The following is an 18,771-nucleotide window of genomic DNA, read 5'->3' as shown; positions in this document are numbered from 1 at the left end:
TGTACGCTGAGAATAAGGCTACTGATAACAAATACACAAACTTTTTTCGCTAGTACTAACATCTAAACTGACGCAATCGCAAAAAACACGCAAAGCTAATTCTACATATTCAGTATTCTTTTACGTTAAGTTCATCCTCAACAACAAACCGATACGAACAGATGAATGTCATCATTTAACCTTATCAACTAATCTAAGGACTACACAAGCGTTTTCTACAAAACTCCAGTGTTTCTGTTGATTAACGAATAGTTTAAATAAAAATAGTTACGAATAAGACATGCAATAAAATAAACACAGACTATGTACAAAAAGATGCACAAATACGGTCTTAGACAATTTCTCTGTGTACAACGACTACAAGACATTCATGTTTTTTGTTCTAAAATTAGAAATAAAAATAATTCTTTAAAATTAAAAATCTAAATAAATGGATCTCTAGGCATTTACAGTTCTTAAGGCCACACAGTTTCAGTACTAAATTCACTGAGCAAACAAAACACAGGTTTCACTTTGAGGCTGAAGACGTTATCTGGAGTCCTCTAGTTCTGATTTGATGGTTTTCTTGTCCAGAAGCCCAGGCTCCTTCTGAGACCCATTTTCTGAAATACAAATAAAAGATTATAATTCCTTTAAATTTAATTTGTATTGGTTGTAAAAACAATTTAACAAGAGTGAAATGCAGGACAAAAAAATAAAATAAAAAAATCCAACTTCATTTTCAACTGTCTCAACAGTTCTCATAACAGTTTCAGTATGCTGGAATTTTTAATACATTTCAGCCATTTCCAGTAAACAAACACATAGCGTAAGAGCTTACGCCAAAATAAAGGATGGTACTTTTTAGTGTTTCAAATCTATGTCACCAAATTGACAGTTGAGGGTATTAAACGTATTTTTCAGATATTCAAATACGTTCAAAAGACCAGTGTGATCAGTAAATGACACTGATTGACATCAGGCTCTGCCCACATTGGGGCGGAAGAAAAAACCCGAAACGTCAAAAAGACGAGTAAGTCCTCTCCCCCTTCCTCACCTACTCACAGCGCGTTAACGCAGCTTGCACAGGCAGGTAGGAGTTTCAGAGAGAAAGTGCTACCTTCAGAGGACATTTGCATGCAAGAGATTGCATATATTACAAAAACTTCTCTGAAGCCTTGCTGATACGTGCGCTACGTTGACACATCAGGGTTTAATGGAGCAGTGTAGATGTCAATGTGCCAGGAAGATACTGAGATAAACCGGTGCCAATCCAGGCTGCAACATGCATGCAAAAACAGTGTCCAACAAGAGCCATTTCAATCTGTACAGGGTTTCTTCACTGGCTCTTTAAAGATTAATGCTCTACCTAGACAGCATTTGAAGGTTGTTCCAAAAAGTAGGCGGAAATGTTACGCTGCCTTCAGAGATGCCACGTTTTGGCCAAATTTGAAGGCAGAACCACATGTATTTTGTGATGGTGTGGCAATCCCAGAATGCATTTTGACTAGAGTAAAACTAGACTAAAGTAGAATGTGCTTTATCTTTATATATTTAGATACCTTGTGATGCGGGGAAGGACATATGTACACATAAATAATTGAATAATAATAAAATATTTATACAAGCATCTATAGTAGTAATGTAATATTGAGAGGAAAACAGTATCGAAATATATTTATTAATGATTGTCAAAAGTGCAGTAAACAATCTAAATGTTTAGATTATGTTCATGTGCGCGATTTCCTTCAGAAATAATTCTAATGCGCTGATTTAGTTTTTAAGAAACATTTCTAACAACTATCAGTGTTGAAAACCGTTCTGCTGCTTAAAGTGCTCCTATTATGGGTTATGAAAGGTTCATATTTTGGTTTTGGGAGTCCCTGAGAACAGGTTGACATGCATGCAAGGTCAAAAAACTGTTTAATTTTCTTATAAATATGCATTTATTTTTACCTTATTTGTTCAACGACATTTTTCCAAACCCCTCCTTTGCGTGAAGCTAATCTGTGGTGATTGGTCGATTTCATATAAAGCAGCGTTTGCGCAGTGCTGCTTTGTGTACAGCCGTTACCGGGGAAACAGCTATTTTTACCTCTCCAAAAGCAGCACCTAGTGGCAAAGAATTAATTTGCATTTTCATTCAGACCAATGCGAAAATCAAGTTTTCCCAGGTCTGCGTGCCCAACAAGTGGGCGGGCAATATGCTACTGTTTCATGTTGATGTCAACATGAAACGGCTTGGGATTCGTTTTAAAAACGACTCGTTTCAATGGTTCAGAGTCGACTCTTTCTTTTGAGAGACAATAACTTTATACACAGTGCACTTTCATATTTAAAACTTTGAAGGATGTTTTCATTCACTTAGAGCTGTGTTACACACTGCATGAAAGGTCATTTTCAAAAATCCATAATAGGGGCACTTTAATATTTTTTTTGTTGAAACCACAATGCATTTTGTTTTAGGATTTTCTGATTAATAAAAAGTTTAAGAACAACATTTATTTGAAACAGAAATCTTCAGTCACAATATAAAAATCTTTAGTGTCAATTTAATGCATTTTTGAAGATTAAAAGTACTAATTTCTTTCAAACTAGGTTTTGGAACAAAACTTTAATTTCTTAATGTTATAGTAAAGGTTCTTCATTCTGGGTTCTTCAAAGAATGTTTTCTAAAGAACTAGTCAATTAAATATTCTTTGAGAACCTATATCAGGCAGAAGAACACTTTTTAGAATGTTTGTTTTTTCAAAGTGTACACTTAAAAAGTTTATTATTTACATTTATTATGTGTTATTTTTCTTTTATAGCATCACTCAAAAGTAATCGCCAACTCAAAAGTTGTGAAGAATCTGTCATGGTCTGGTTGTGAGCACTAACCTGTGGCTGCCGCCATTCTCTCTTCGGACATCTGTTGGTTATGTTGTCGTTCCTCTGTGTTCTGTTTGTGATGTCGTTTGAGCTCATTGGCTAATTGCCTACCCAGCGGCACATCTGACAGGCGCAAGTTTAGGGGTCTCTCGCCTGTATTTAAGAACAGAATGTTGCGTAAACTCAACTACTGATATGAACACTTGGAACAAATGAAAATGCAAAGTACCAGCAAGTAACAAAGAAGAAAAGGAGAAATGTACCAGAGAGATGTGAGAGGCTGCTGTTGCAGTGTTGAGCAGTGGGAGCGAGGTATTTCAGTGCCGCTGTTGGAATCCGCCAGTCCAATGATTTTAGTCTCTCTTGGACGGCAGCGTCACGCAAGAGCTCCACCTGCTTGGCCAACAGAGTGTCCAGCTGTACCTGAATGTGAAAAAGTTCACAACAAGGTTTCAAAATAACAGTTTTCAAAAGCAAACATTTTAAAACAACTGTGAAACAGATGTTCAAACGAGCATTTCAAACATTTATTCAAAAGAATGTTTTGAGCAAAGTTTGAACATTGTTTCCAAACATACTCTAGTTCAAGCAACTTTAAAACAAACATTTTAAACACTGTTTAAAAATTTTTATTCAAACTATTTTGAAATAAACTTTCAAAGCTCCTTTAAAAAAGGTTTTAATGTTATTTGAGCTTTGTTTTAATGTTGCATGAAAATGTTTCTTATTTCAAAAGAATTGTTTAAATGTTGTTTCAAAGAACTTAGAAAGTTTATTTCAAACTTTTTTGAACTTTGTTCTTATAAACAATATTTGTTTAAAACGTTTGTTTCAACATTGCTTAGACTAATGAGATTTTGGTTTTAATGTTGTTTGAAAATGTTTGTTGAAATGTTTTTTGAAAGCTGTTTTCATCAGAATTTAAACCGATTTTAAAACAAGTTTGAAATTAACTTTCAAACAAAACTTAAAATTCAAACAAGCATCGTTTCCAAACAAGCAACATTGAAGCAAACTTTATATTAAAAAAACATTAAAATGAAGTTCAAACAAGTATGAAATAATAACTCAAAGTTTTTTGAAGCAACATTCAAACAAAATTCTTCTGAAAAAATTTCCAAGAATAAAAATGTTCAAACTATATTTTATGATACATCAACTTAACACAGACTACCTGTAGACTATGTCTGATTGTCTCCTCTCCTTTAGATCTGGCAATTGCGAGCTGTTCTCTCACCGTCTCTTGACGTGTATGAAGAACGTGAAGTGCCTCCTGTAAATCGTACACGCCATCCTAAGAGAAGGTGAGAAAACATGAAAGAAAGGGATGAGCTCATGGAAAACTTTCAATAAAATTAGCTGAGACAGAAGTGAGAGTGTTGTATATCTCCATGATGGCTTCATTTATTTGCATCTCTGGTGCAACCATGACATTTGCACAAATGGAGAAAGATGTTAGCACAAACTGAGTCATATGTATTTTTTTTAGTTTTGAATGCATAAAATCCTAAAGAGCAATTTTAGTGTAAATTGTTCCTAAAACAATTTTAAGACCACAAAGCTCATTGACCTCAAACATAAACGATCAAGTGAAGCTAAACAAATATAGTATTTTAGTTTTGAATTTAAATTTCATTTTAAACCAATACTTATAATATTTTTATTTGGATGCATAAAATTCTGAAGAACAATTTTTGTAATTGTTCATGAAATCATTTTAAACCATTTAAATCAATTTAAAACCATAAATACCATAAAGTATTAAAACAATAATTAATTTATAGGTCACATATGCATGAAATTCCAAAGAATGATACATTTTTAGGTAAATTATTTAGAAAACCCTTTTTAAACAATAAAACCGCTTAAGTCAAATATATAGTCATAGTGAAGTTTAAGCTTAAATATAGTTTTTTTTTTAACATTTAAGCTTAGTAGAATAATTTTAACTACTTTGAGTTATTAAATGTACAGTATTATTTGGTCCTTTTTATGTAATCTTGGTAAAAACTTAAAAACACTTTTACATAAACATACTTTCTCTGCCATGGCAATGTTCTTGTTTGTTTCTAATCAGTATATTTGTTGTTATTCTAACCGTTGTCACCTTTGACCGATTTTACACTTCGTGTTGCCCCTTGACAACCTCCGCATTTTCCTCTTAGGTCATCACATGTGTGTGTGTGTGTGTGTGTGAGGTTGTGTGTCCACGTATGACGTTAGACTTCGGCAGAGACAGCCACAGCCATGCGTGGGTAATTCAGTAAGCACCCACAGCATGATGTCAATTATGTGTTTCAGTCCACTGTGTACTTCTACGCCTGTGCGGATGAATGATTGCGTGTTTGTGTACTAAGCTTTTCTTTATCCAGAGAACCCCACAAAAACAACTTCCGTTAAAAATAAGCTTTTTAAAGTCAGCTAAAACTGATCACAGAGTTTTAATTTGACGTCTTGAGAGCTTTGTTTGCAACGCTTTTGTTGATTTAGAGGCCCCACGGAGCTACGCAAACAACGATAGCATTTACTTTTAGATGTTCACCCAGAGGCGCAGACCGTCGCTCATGGGAAAAGCTGTGTGAACGCGACATTTCAGAGTGAATCATGGCAGTAATTACTCTCTTGAGATTATTAACAGAGAGAGTGCACACACAAACATGCTGCTAATTCAGACACAACGGGAAGGCGGCTGGCAATAAATATCATGACAGGAATGCAAAACTAATAAAGAAGTCCCGAGAAACCACCTGGAGCTCGAAATGATTGCAAAGCTGAGGCATCTCATGCAAATAAAGCAATTTGTCGCAGCGAGGTTTATGAATATGGACTGAATCTACAGAACGTACTTCAGATTTGATCCTCTTGGGAGAAGGTTCATCTTCATCACCACAGTGGGACCTAAAATGAAGATGCATTTTGAGTTTTACACTCATTTTGAAACACCATGAACAGTCATTGTGGTAAAACTTTTAAATTAAATAACAAAAACTATTGAAAGTACTAAAAAGATGGCATTTACGGTACAAACAGATGCTCTTTATATGAATAAATAAAGACCATGAAAATTGACAAAGCTCAACATAAAAAATATAATTGTTTTGTAACATTTTCATAAATGTTTGTCCAGTAATGTGACGTTTGCAAATGCTAATGTACTCTATAAAGTTGATTTAAAAATTTCTTATGGGATATTGAAAAAAACTGATGAATCATCTTGTTCACAAGGCCAAAAGTCCGATAAAACACTCTTTAGAACAAGAACGTCCCTCACCCAATATAAAATTCGGTATTATAGAGTATCTTGCTTTTGTTTAAATACCCTATTTAAACAAAAGCAAGATACTCCATAATATGTCAACAGAGGAATGTGTTAATCAACTATTTTAACAATTGTTTTTTTTATTAAAGTTGAGAAGAATTGCATCTTACCTGCTGCTCCTGCGGTTGTATTTGTAGGTAACTTCACGTGAAATCTGCCTGGCCAGCGAGAAAAGTTCATCTCTTCGGGTCAGCAATGATAGATCTTTCATGCACAGCTGAGCAGATGCTTCGTTGACCGTTAGCTACACAATAAACAAAATGACCACATTTTACTTAGTATGAAGAGGATTTTAAAAATCTAAAAAGAAACTTTTCCCACTATATAGGACTTTTTGTAGAATGGAAATGTTCCATGGATGCTTAAAGTTCTTCATGGAACCACAGATCCCAATAGAACCTTTATTTTTAAGAATGTATGGAACAACAATTTCCGTCAATCCGCACAATCAACAATATCAGTATCTTAGCATTCGAACCAACCTCGTGCATCGTAAGCTGCCGGCCATCACGCCTCTTGGAATCGAACCGTCCATAGATGGCACTGTATTTCCGAATCTCTACCTCCTTCTGTGGATTGTCTTCGCTCATCTCGCAGATATGGCCGATCATCTTGCTGAGCTTCTTATTGGCGCGGATATGTTCTTTGACTTCTGTGGGGTCGCTCTTGGGCAACGATTGGGCTAGTCGATCTACGCACTCCATCACGCACTGGACAGCGGCAGAATCTAGAGCGTCGAGAGCATCGTGGGGTGAACATGGGGAACATGCTCCAGATGGAGATAGGCTGTGCTCGCTCTCGCTTCCCCAGAAACGACTCTCGCTTGCTCCTTGCAGCGGGGAGCACCCTGGTGTCCCGTCCCTGCTGAGATCCAGTCTTCCAGGACTGGGGCTTGTGGGTAATAATGCTCTGGGAACCGCAAGCTGGTTCTGTTGCCCGTTGCTGTGGGAACTTTCGGGTAGCTTGTACACCGGTATACTGCAAACAGGAAGAGACGTCAAGGGTTGGTTGAAGGTGGAAGGGTTGGTGACCCAATCGCGTAAAGCCTTCTGGAGTCTTCGAACATGAAGAGGTTTGGTCGCCATTCCGACAAGGGCCATGATCTCGAGGAACTCTTCCTCGCCAGCCTCACAGAGCTGCTGCACATCATCGCCGCCCTGCTGGATGAAGGCTTCGTAGTAGCAGAGCAAGTTGGCCTTCTGCAGGATCCGGTACAGTTGCAGCTCGCCCAAGGAACGTGGCAGCAGCACTGACATGGCTACACATGCAAACACAGAGCAAAACAAAGCATTGTCAGTTCAAGAAAACATTTCAAGTCACCATGAAGCAATGCTCGCTAATGTTATTTATTTCCCAGGACAGGTCTGTGAACTCACACTATGACTGTCACAGTTTGTCTCCAGCTGCAATGCACTTTTACTATACACTCTTAAAAATCAAGGTTCCAAACAGGTTGTTTTTACAGCAATGCCACAGAAGAACCATTTTGGTTCCACAAAGAACCTTTCAGCGAACAGTTCTTAAAAGAACCATTTTATTTGTATGTGAAGAACACTTTAATTCTCTAAAGAACCTTTCTCCACTATGAAGAACCTTCAGTGGAATCCTAAGGTTTCATGGATGTTTAGTGTTCTTCTTGGAACCACTGATGCCAAGAATCTTTATTTTTAAGAGTGTGGAAGATTTTTAGAATTTTAGGTTCCACAAAGAACCTTTCAGTAAACAATACCTAAAAAAAACTTTTTTTTTCTTAGTGTAAAGGACATTAATCATCTCAAGAACCATTTCCACTTATAAGAACATTTTGTTCAAAAGAAAGATTCCATGGATGTTAAAAATTCATCGTCAAACCACTGATGCCAGTGAAGAACCTTTATTTTTAAGAGGTCATGGCATCGCTGCAAAAACCCCTTCCAGGACCTTTTTTTTAAGAGTATGTGATGTATAATTTATTAAGCTAATCGTAAAGGAAAAAATTGTGTCAAAACTTTTGGAGGTAACATATTACGGACTGCCCAAGAATACAGTGTATAACAACAAAATTAAAAATCAACAACAAAAAGGATTGATAATTCTGACTCGGAGCACAGTTTTAACTGGTATAGTGCTTAGTCAGGGTAGTGCCATATTTCATTTTTGACAAGAATGAAAACAAGGCTGTGAGGGATAGAAGTACAGTGTTCAACAAATAGCGCTTTTGTTTAACAACATGACAATTGATTAGCTGATGAAACGTCTTTCCAAGAACACTTTCAGTATACAAAAGCGCTTCAAATTTTTTTTAAACCATGTAAATTTCAGTCAGCCCTGACTAAGGTCTATACATCATATCCAGTCAGACGGTCACACAAAGTTTAGTCATAAAAGTTGCAAACTTTCAATACATTTGAAACTCAAACTGGATACGAGAATCATCCACAATGAACTGGAACTCAACACACAACCGCTGTCCTACTCTCAACTGGAAATTATTGATGTTAACTGTAAATGACTGACCAATCTATCTCCTGCAAGCAGTGAAAAGATGTTTACATCTGCATTTGAATTGTTTTAACATTGAAAAACTTTGACACTTTCCTTTTATGTACTTATTTAGCATATGTTTTCATTCCAAGTGACTTAATTTAAAGTTATTACAGGTACTATACACTTGCTCAAGTGCACATAGGTAAAACGTTCAAACCCATTGACCAGACCTTTCACCACCACACCAGATTTAAATGCAATTACAAATAGTTGCAAACACAGCTGTGCATTACACTATTCTCCACAAAACATGAACAGGTTCCCCTGCAAACTCCCCTGAGAAGATCTCAAACGTATTGCTTCACATGCACCTGGGAATCTCTACGAGATTAATGCATGCAAATAACTCAGATATTGAGTCTATACCCATCTAGCTCAAATCAGTATGCTTTGATTCTCTACCCTCCCCATCTGAATGTCTATGTATAGTCCTCAGGTTTACATACCTCTCTTTCGCAGCTGGTGCGCGCGACTGCTCCCGGTGCTGGCCGCTGTCTCGAGGCAGCACTCCGCCTCTCGCGAAGGAGAGAAAGTGCGTTGAAGGCTCATCATCGGTGCTGTCTCTCTCTCTCTTCTGCGGGGATATTCCGATGTAAGCTGCATTGCTCTCTCACTCCCACGCGCCGGTTTGACGCAAATCCTCGCGTGGGAGGAGCAGCGAGCGTGGGACGGAATACCGAGAGAGAAAGAGAGAGAAGACCTGAACGGTCACGCACGGTAAAATACACTTTCTTGATGACATATTGAGGAATATTAATCGGTATGCCATGTTTTTTTTCGACATGAACCCACACAGCCTTCAGTAAGGCATATGCGTGTATTTTTGTGGTGGCCATGTTCGTACATGTAAATAAGGGAAACCCGGGAAAGTTGTCACTTTTTACTACAGTAAATGTTTATTGCGGTAGTCAACTTTTAATCACTTTTTTGGGACATATTCTAGGCTATTAGGATGTATTGGTTTTAACAAGGCACAAAATAGAAGGTGACCAATTACTAGTAGAGACCCAAAGGGCCCATTGCAGTTTCTATTAAAACCAATATTCACGAGTTCACACTTATATATATTTAGCACGAGTAAGGTAATGCGTAGTTGGCGTGCTGTCCTGGGGAATGGCCTGAACCCAGAGTACCCCCCCAAAGTGTGGTGAGAACTCGAGTGATCCCTTCTTGAGTGGAGAAGGGGTGGTGGAGGGATGCTGATTATGCGTCAAACGGACAGAGGTATGTCAGCTGTATTTATAGCCGTACATTGATTAACTTGAGTGCGAACCTCCTGTGTTAATTAGGCTATCTGACGCGCTCCTCCCGAACCTTGTTAATAAAACATCATCAAGTCCCATTATAACCGATAAAACCATTACACATTTTGTGATAGTGTCTATTGTTGTTGTTGGTTTTTTTCAGCGGGGTGCGAAGAGGAGAAGTTTTTTTTATGTAATACAGGTGCATCTCAATAAATTAGAATGTCGTGGAAAAGTTCATTTATTTCAGTAATTCAACTCAAATTGTGAAACTCGTGTATTAAATAAATTCAGTGCACACAGACTGAAGTAGTTTAAGTCTTTGGTTCTTTTAATTGTGATGATTTAGGCTCACATTTAACAAAAACCCACCAATTCACTATATCAATAAATTAGAATACTTCATAAGACCAATAATAAAAAAAAATAACTTCTGGAAATTATGTTCATTTACTGTATATGTACTCAATACTTGGTAGGGGCTCCTTTTGCTTTAATTACTGCCTCAATGCGGCGTGGCATGGAGGCAATCAGTTTGTGGCACTGCTGAGGTGTAATGGAAGCCCAGGTTGCTTTGATAGCGGCCTTCAGGTCATCTGCATTGTTGGCTCTAGTGTCTCTCATCTTCCTCTTGACAATACCCCATAGATTCTCTGAGTTTGCTGGCAAATCAAGCACAGTAACACCATGGTTATTGAACCAGCTTTTGGTACCTTTGGCAGTGTGGGCAGGTGCCAAGTCCTGCTGGAAAATGAAATCATCATCTCCATAAAGCTTGTCAGCAGAAGGAAGCATGAAGTGCTCTAAAATTTCCTGGTAGATGGCTGCGTTGACTGTGGACTCCAGAAAACACAGTAGACCAACACCAGCAGATGACATGGCAGCCCAAATCATCGCTGACTGTGGAAACTTCCCACTGGACTTCAAGCAACATGGATTCTGTGCCTCTCCACTCTTCCTCCAGACTTTGGGACCTTGATTTCCAAATGAAATGCAAAATGAAAAGAGGACTTTGGACCACTGAGCAAGAGTCCAGTTCTTTTTCTCCACAGCCCAGGTAAGACGCTTCTGACGTTGTCTCTTGTTCAGAAGTGGCTTGGTAGCCCTTTTCCTGAAGACGTCTTGAGCGTGGTGACTCTTGATGCACTGACTCCAGCTTCAGTCCACTCCTTGTGAAGCTCTCACAATTGTTTGAATCAGCTTTGCTTAACAGTATACTCTCAGCTTGCAGTCATCCCTATTGCTTGTGCACCTTTTCCTACCCAAATTCTTCCTTCCAGTCAACTTTGCATTTAATATGCTTTGATACAGCACTCTGTGAACAGCCACACCTTTCAGTAATGACCCTCTGTGACTTACCCTCTTTGTGGAAGGCGTCAATGTTCATCTTCTGGATCATTGCCAAGTCAGCAGTCTTCCCCATTATTGTGGTTTCAAAGAACAAGAGATACCCAGAATTTATACTGTAGGGATGGTCATTAATTGAAACTCAAATGTAAATATTCTAATATTTTGAGAAAATGATTTTTGACTTTCATCAGCTGTAAGCTCTAATCATCAAAATTAAAACAAAAAAACTTTTGAAATGTTTTACTTTACATGCAATGAATCTAAAATATATGAAAGTTTCACTTTTTGAAATGTTACAAGAAAAAATGAACTTTTTCACGACATTCTAATTTATTGAGATGCACCTATAGTTAAGCTGAAAATGAAAATTTGCTAAGAATTTACACAAAATCCATCAACATATATTTTTAGAACTGTTTTGACTTGTAAATGGTGCTTGATCTGTCCATATATTTCTCTCCTGATTCAGATAAGACAACTTTTTCATTCTGACGGCACCCATTCACTGCAGAGGATCCATTGGTGAGCAAGTCATTTAATGCTAAATTCACATAAAATCTACATATGGAAGGCCTGAGGGTGAATACATTTTCATTTTTGGATGAACTCTTTCTTTTAATTTGAACATTTTAACACATTTTAAGCAGAAACAACACAAAATATTTACAATTTTTAATTACCGTATGTTAAAAATGCGTGTTACTTTTCATTTCAGTTTTTGGAAATGCCTGCTGTAATGTCTAAACATTGCAAGACTGATTGCAACTTACAATGCAGATTGCATTTATGCGTTGTATGACACTTTTTCTCTTCCTCAGACAGTAAGTAAACCCCACAGGAAATTTACTCACGCTCTCTTGAGCGCAAAATCCCCCTGAAACCCAACTGAGTATACTGCTATACAAATGTACATTCAAAATGGTCAGAATTTTTTTTCCTTCATGCATCTCAGTAAAATTACAGATTTAAATAAACACCTAAACCAACACCACAGCAGAATCTATTTAATCTAAAATTAAATAGAGCTTTGTTTTTCCTTCACGCTAGCTTGAAAAATGCACAAGCTGGATTTTAAAATGAAATGTAATCATGTATCTTAAAGGCTGGATCTTTAGATGGAGGGGCGCATCAACAGCCTCCCATCTGCCTGAGCATCTTGAGCTATTTTGGGAAGGAGGCTGGGCACAGCGAACAGCCCTTGGGAGGAAGTGTGTGGTGGTTGCTGTCAACCCCCACTTTCGTATTGGTCTATTCCTCAAAACAAAAGCTTTACCAAGACATTTTCCATCTTATGTGACAAAAATGACAAGCAACAGCACCTTGCCTGCAATCACGGATCCTTTTACTGGGGTTTCGTAAAGCATATCTGCTCTCAGGGGAATGTGATGATTTTCTGTATTTTGCTATCACAGTGTCTCTCTTGCTCTTGTAAACAATGAATATTTGTATTTTCATTCATAGAGATAACATTTGTGGAATGTTTTGCTTGAAACATTTAAAAAATGTTGCAAAGGATGTGTGTGTGTGTGTGTGTGTGTGTGTGTGTGTATATATATATATATATATATATATGCCTATGACATTTGTAGAATGTCTTTAATAGAACATGAAGTGATCATTTAGATGGAACGTTTTAAAAATGCTGCAAAGGATGGTAAAATGTTTCTTGAACACTGCGAAAAAAGTGCATTTGAAAAATATTTTTTTTCTGTTGTATTACAAAAATTCAGAAAATATTTACATACCTTAAATAACGTAAAATGTACATTCAGATGAAATATTTTAAAAATGTTGTAAAGCATGCATTAACAAATGGCACAAAGTTGCTTCAACAATGCGAAAAAACGCATTTGAAAAATGAATTTTTTTTTTGCTGTATCTAATAAATAAATCTAACAAATAAAGACAACATATATATGCACACTTAGATAAAACGTTCTAAAAATGTTACAAAGGATGTGTAAACAAATGGCATTTTAAGCATTGCGAAACAAGCGTATTTGAAAAATGACTTCAAATATATTTTCTGTTGCATCACAAAAATATGTACGCATCTAAATGTAAAATGTACATGTAAAATGTAGATGAAAAATTGTAAAAACTTTTCAAAGCATGCATTAAGGAATGGCATAACGTTTCTTCAATGTTGTGAAAAAAAAACGCATTTGAAAAATGACTACAATTTTTTTTGTCATATCTGAAAAATAATGACAATATGTACATACCTAAACGTAAAATGTACATTTAGATAAAATGTTCTAAATACATTGCAAAGGATGTTAAAAATGATATAGCATTTGTGAAAAAGCGCATTTGAAAAATGACAAAAAATTTTTTTAAGACAATATGTACATACTTAAACATAAAATACATTTAGATGAAACATTTTAAAAACATTGCAAATGATACATTAACACATGGCATAAAGTTTCTTCAGTGTTTTGAAAAAAGAAAATTGTCTTCATTTATGAACAAATGGCACAACTTATCAATCTGAACAACATTGTCTTTAATGCTGTGGAAAAAGTGCTTTTGAAAATTTAATTTTTTTGCTATTTGTAATACAAAAATGAAGACAACATACACATATGTAAATGTATAAATATACTGTAGGTACATGCACATACCTTAAACAACTTAAATTTACATTTAGATGAAAAGTTTTAAAAACATTGCAAAATATGTGTTAAAAATGTTTGTGGAAAAAAAGCATTTAAAAATGCAAAAAAATTGGTATTTGTCATATTAAACAGGATAAAAATGATGACAACATACACATGCACATAACGTGCCAGTACAAGACGATGTATATGTACACCATACATGATCTTGTTCCTTTTGTATCTGGAAATAGGTGACCTTTACTGTAAACCTGAGAAACTTAAGGATAAAGAGAGGGAGCCAGAGACAAAAAGGGGGGTTATGATGAAAAAAAAAACTAAGATTCCTTTAATTTGCTCTGCCTATGCGAGTCAAGCGTGTCTTCCTACTCAAACACACCCACACACACTTGGCCGCCCACGTATATGTGCACATACACATATACAGATACTTTGTGACGTACAAACACATCCTGGTGTGTGTGTGTTTAGGGGCCCCCTGCTCAGAGTGGGTGTTGTCATTGCAGGGTAGGGCTGTTGACAGGGTATGCGTAGGTTTGCGGTTTTTAATGGTTAAGCTGACAGTTACTCAGAAAATCCTCTCTCTTCCTTCTTCGGCATGCAACTTCACGCTCACATTCAGATTTAATTAATTGACTCTAGTTTTAACATGCAGAAGACAGTTCTGTCTATGATGCTTTGGTGAACTTGTCTGAGAGAGTCAAACAATAATGCAGTGATGGGTTTCATGGCTGGAATGAACAAAAAGGTAATTCGCTATTAATCAGAAAGGGTTTGAAGCTACAATATGCAATATGTAAATATTATATACATGTATATTTACATATTGCATATTGTAATGTGTCTAAATTTAGTAAAATATTTTACGTAATATGTGTGTATATACACACCATCACACGTGTATATATATATATATATATATATATATATATAATATTTACAAATTGTATATTGTAACGAGTTTATATATAGTAAATTAATATAATGATATATATGTGAATTTTTACATATTACAACGTGTGTTTACATTAGAAAATAACAAATAACTAAATAATAATGTATATGATGTAAGTATAATTATTTATATACATATTTCTATTTTAAAAACATTTACAATTTTATTTTCAAAACTTTTATTTTAGAATCAGTAATGGATTCTAATTTGTAAAATATTAGCAGAAATACATTTAGTGTTACTTAAAGGGGACCTATTATGCCCCTTTTAACAAGATGTAAATAAGTCTTTAATGCCCCCAGAGTGTGTATGTGAAGTTTTAGCTCAAAATACCCCACACATCATTTTTTATAGCTTGCTAAAGTTGCCACTTTTAGGTTATGAGCCAAAATGTGCTGTTTTTGTGTTTGTCCCTTTAAATGCAAATGAGCTGGTGCTCCCATCCCCCTTTCAGAAGTGGGTGGAGCTTCAAGAGCTCATGCTCCGTGCTAGTCTTTGCAAATAAACATTCCACTATTAGTGCAAGACTGTTATCTTTACAGAAAACGTGCTCTGTTTTAAAGTCAGTAATCTGATTGTACTGTGTATAATAAATACGCGTTTATGAATTACACAGATGGGGAGCACGGCGTGATAAAAATAATGACATAGCTGGTCTCATGGTTGGTCAACAAAGTTTATTAGTCCCACTTGTGATAATGAGCTCGACAATTTCAAGCAGTCAGCTTCACATTGCTCTCATATGCAATTTTTAACTACCACATTCGTATTTACGATCATTCCGGTAGCACGTGAAGGCAGCATCAGTGAAAACAGCCATAGCTTTAGCAACATTAGCCTTACAGAGTGCCAAGAAGCTCTTTCAGAAAGGCAATTTGGAAAACAAACGTGTGATACTTTGTCTGGAGCTGACTTTCGCACACGAAATCGCTGGTATTAATCCCTAAGCATACCGATTTACCGATTTTCTTCTGGAACATTTCCTTCGAAAATGAATTGTAACCACACTGTCCTCAGCAGCTCAGATGGAGGGAGTCTATGGAGACTCTTATGTTCATTGCTGCATCTCAAAACACAACACTTAATGCCTCTTTGGCGCTGACATTGTATCTCCAGCAGCTACAGCAAGAAAACATTAATGGCGGACTGCCGCTTCTCACTCAGGGCTGTGTTTATGCTAATAAGGCAGAGAATGTCACAAATGGGCAGGACGTTTTCCCTATGATGACGTGTACATATAGGGAGAATCTGGAATCGCTTGTTATGAGATACGGTTTATGATTTATTTCTGATTATAAAAAAAATTAGTGGGTGGATTTGTACCATTATAGGCTGGTTGATCACACACTGCAGCCACACAACTGTGTTCAAACAGCTTATACAAGTGATTTTTGCAAAATAGGTCCCCTTTTAAATTTGATTTGCATGCCTTTGTTTATTTCAAAGTTATTTGGCCAAACTGTATTCAGCTCTCCATATTTATTAAGCTATTGTCCCTTGAAATAGCTTTACACTTCTCAATTCATAATACAATACAAGTATATGTTGCACATTTAGCGTTGCCATATCTACTGGACATCTACTGTCATGACGGAAAAACAGGAGTTAAGGTCAACATGTAACAGGTAACATATTCAACTAATAACTTTAGCATCCAGGACCAGACCTATTTATACAGTTTTGACCTGTATGGGCCTTTATAAGAACTGAGATACTGTCTGTACTCAAAAAAACAAAACATATAAACATAAGCAGTGACGTGTGTCAGATTACCATGGCGATGTCAGCGTTTCTGCAGTGCGTGGATCCTATATAGCGTGTCTTTATTTGGCAGGATTAGGTGGTGTGCCGTTGGCGTGTTTTAAGATTGTGGATGCCACAAAATAACCCAAAGTGTGAAATGGATTACTGCCTGGAGCTTTAACCATGGATTATGTGACAACAATTTACATGCAGACGCACCAAAGTCAACACACACACACTCAGATTTGCCTCCTTATGTCTGGTATAATGCAAGAATACCTCTACTGACCTTCAGTGCCTGATCAAAACCAACCGGGGGAGAGCGTGTGGGCGAGAGTGACAGACAGAGAGAGAGAGAGAGATGCTAGCCTCGCTGAACTGTCAACGTCACAATAATGCCCACCTATTTTATATATCGCCCCATCACTCACAAAATCACTCATGCTGTGTATTAAACCAACTCATCCCTCAGTGAGTTGATGATTTTCACATGCAGACAAAACAAAGTGGACAAATCCCATAGATTTCATTGAAGGAGTGACTCAAGCCATGTCTAGAAGTGACAATATCCTAAAGACTTGGGCCAGTTGTTAAACACCTAAAACCCTAGCAGCTAAATATCAATGCGCTAAAAACCACTCAAAACACCTTAGCAACTACATAGCAATGTGCTAAAAACTACTTAGAAACCATATGCCACACATGTCCTAAAAAGTGAAGCCAAAACATTTAAATCACCATCTGGTGGCTGGCTGCAGTATAGGTCATAAACTCCTCTGCCTGCGAACGAATGGGACTTGAGCCAAACTAAAATTCAAATTATATTTACAATAATTTTTCCCAGAGATGGTTTCCATTATTTTAGGTAGTTCTTATCACACGGATATATATGTTCAAGTGCTTGTTTTTAATAAGTTTGCTTTTAAGTACTTATTTGATGCTATAAAAACGGGGCGTGGCATCCTGATTGTGTGGTTTTGATTGGTTCTCAACCTCATGGTCACTACTGCGCAGACTCGTGTTCCCGACGAATCGCTACTGCGAATTTGCTACAGTTACGCCTATCGTTTACAGTAGTGTAGACGGAGATCATTTCTGAAACGCAGTGAAAACGCCAGTGTAAACGAGGATCGTTTTAGTTTTAAAGAACAACTCAAAAACACGATTAAAATTTTACATATTTTGATTACCAGAAAATGATCGGTACCATACATAATGCAACTTCGAAACATTACATTTTAGTCGTACAAACATTTATACAGCCAAAATTAAACGTTTGGGAATGTTCGAATACCTCCTTGGTAAGTTTCTTTAAGTAGCTGCCAAAATATTGGTTAACATTTTTATTATGAAAACTAAATTGCAATGTGTGTGGAACATTTGGTTCAGGTTTTTAAATGTAAAGTGCATATAAAAATGAAACGTGTCAAGGATGTGTTATCACGACAATGTTTCTTTGGCATTCTGAAGAAGCATATTTATTATATTAGAAATAAGATTTATGTATTAAGCACATAGAACAAAAAGGACGGCACAACCTTTCACGACTTCATAGCAACATGCCAACTACAGTACATTGCAACAACCCACAATACTCACAATGTTGCATTTTGGTTGCAGTTATGTTGCAGCACAGTATTTTAACATTTCTGTGTCATCCACACACACACAAACATAACATTTTGAATACGTGAAAATACCTGTCTGGCAATTTTTTTGTAACATCCTTCAAATCGTTGGAATAACTATGAAAACAGCACAAGATCAAACTGCAATGTTAGTGGAACATTTAAAAAAAAAAACACACTTTAGGATGTGTTAATAAATAATAATTTCTGCCGTATTAAGTACATAGGACTTTTTTTCAGGAAATGTAGATGTCTGGATTAATCTTGTTGTCACCTCTAATCCCCCTTTAAGACTAACATAGTGAATTAATCACTTGAAAAACATCAGGACACTTTACCTGCCATGGTTTTGACATTTCAAAGGCTTTATCTCGACATGAAAGCTTCTGCGTGCAACGTGAATAATGTGACATTTCTTCACGAACAAAGAACCGAGAAAGGAACAATGGAAATTCAGAGATCTGACAAACAAAAGACTCATTAGACAAGAGCAACATAATTGATAATGAAGATAATAAACTCAATCGCCCCTTTG

At 36.5% G+C, this 18,771-nt stretch overlaps 1 protein-coding gene across 1 annotated transcript in view; it reads right to left on the bottom strand.

Moving 5' to 3' along the window:
* LOC306874831 (NGFI-A-binding protein 1-like) overlaps nt 1–9,324 on the bottom strand; it is a 9,547-nt gene extending 223 nt beyond the window's left edge. Inside the window, exons 1-8 of the mRNA XM_079425109.1 lie at nt 9,142–9,324; nt 6,652–7,427; nt 6,280–6,413; nt 5,697–5,748; nt 4,025–4,144; nt 3,114–3,273; nt 2,860–3,003; nt 1–602 (exon numbers count right to left, since the gene is read on the bottom strand). The exon at nt 1–602 is cut by the window's left edge and continues 223 nt beyond it. Of these exons, the coding sequence (XP_079281235.1) occupies nt 529–602; nt 2,860–3,003; nt 3,114–3,273; nt 4,025–4,144; nt 5,697–5,748; nt 6,280–6,413; nt 6,652–7,427; nt 9,142–9,298 (1,617 nt within the window). The 5' untranslated portion in view covers nt 9,299–9,324 and the 3' untranslated portion in view covers nt 1–528. The remainder of the gene's footprint in view (nt 603–2,859; nt 3,004–3,113; nt 3,274–4,024; nt 4,145–5,696; nt 5,749–6,279; nt 6,414–6,651; nt 7,428–9,141) is intronic.
* Nucleotides 9,325–18,771: the final 9,447 nt, after the last annotated feature.

Source organism: Barbus barbus (assembly GCF_936440315.1).
Source record: "Barbus barbus genome assembly, chromosome: 9".
NCBI classification, from domain to species: Eukaryota; Metazoa; Chordata; class Actinopteri; order Cypriniformes; family Cyprinidae; genus Barbus; species Barbus barbus.
Note: the sequence above shows the minus strand (reverse complement) of the source record. Positions and strands in the feature narration are given on the sequence as shown.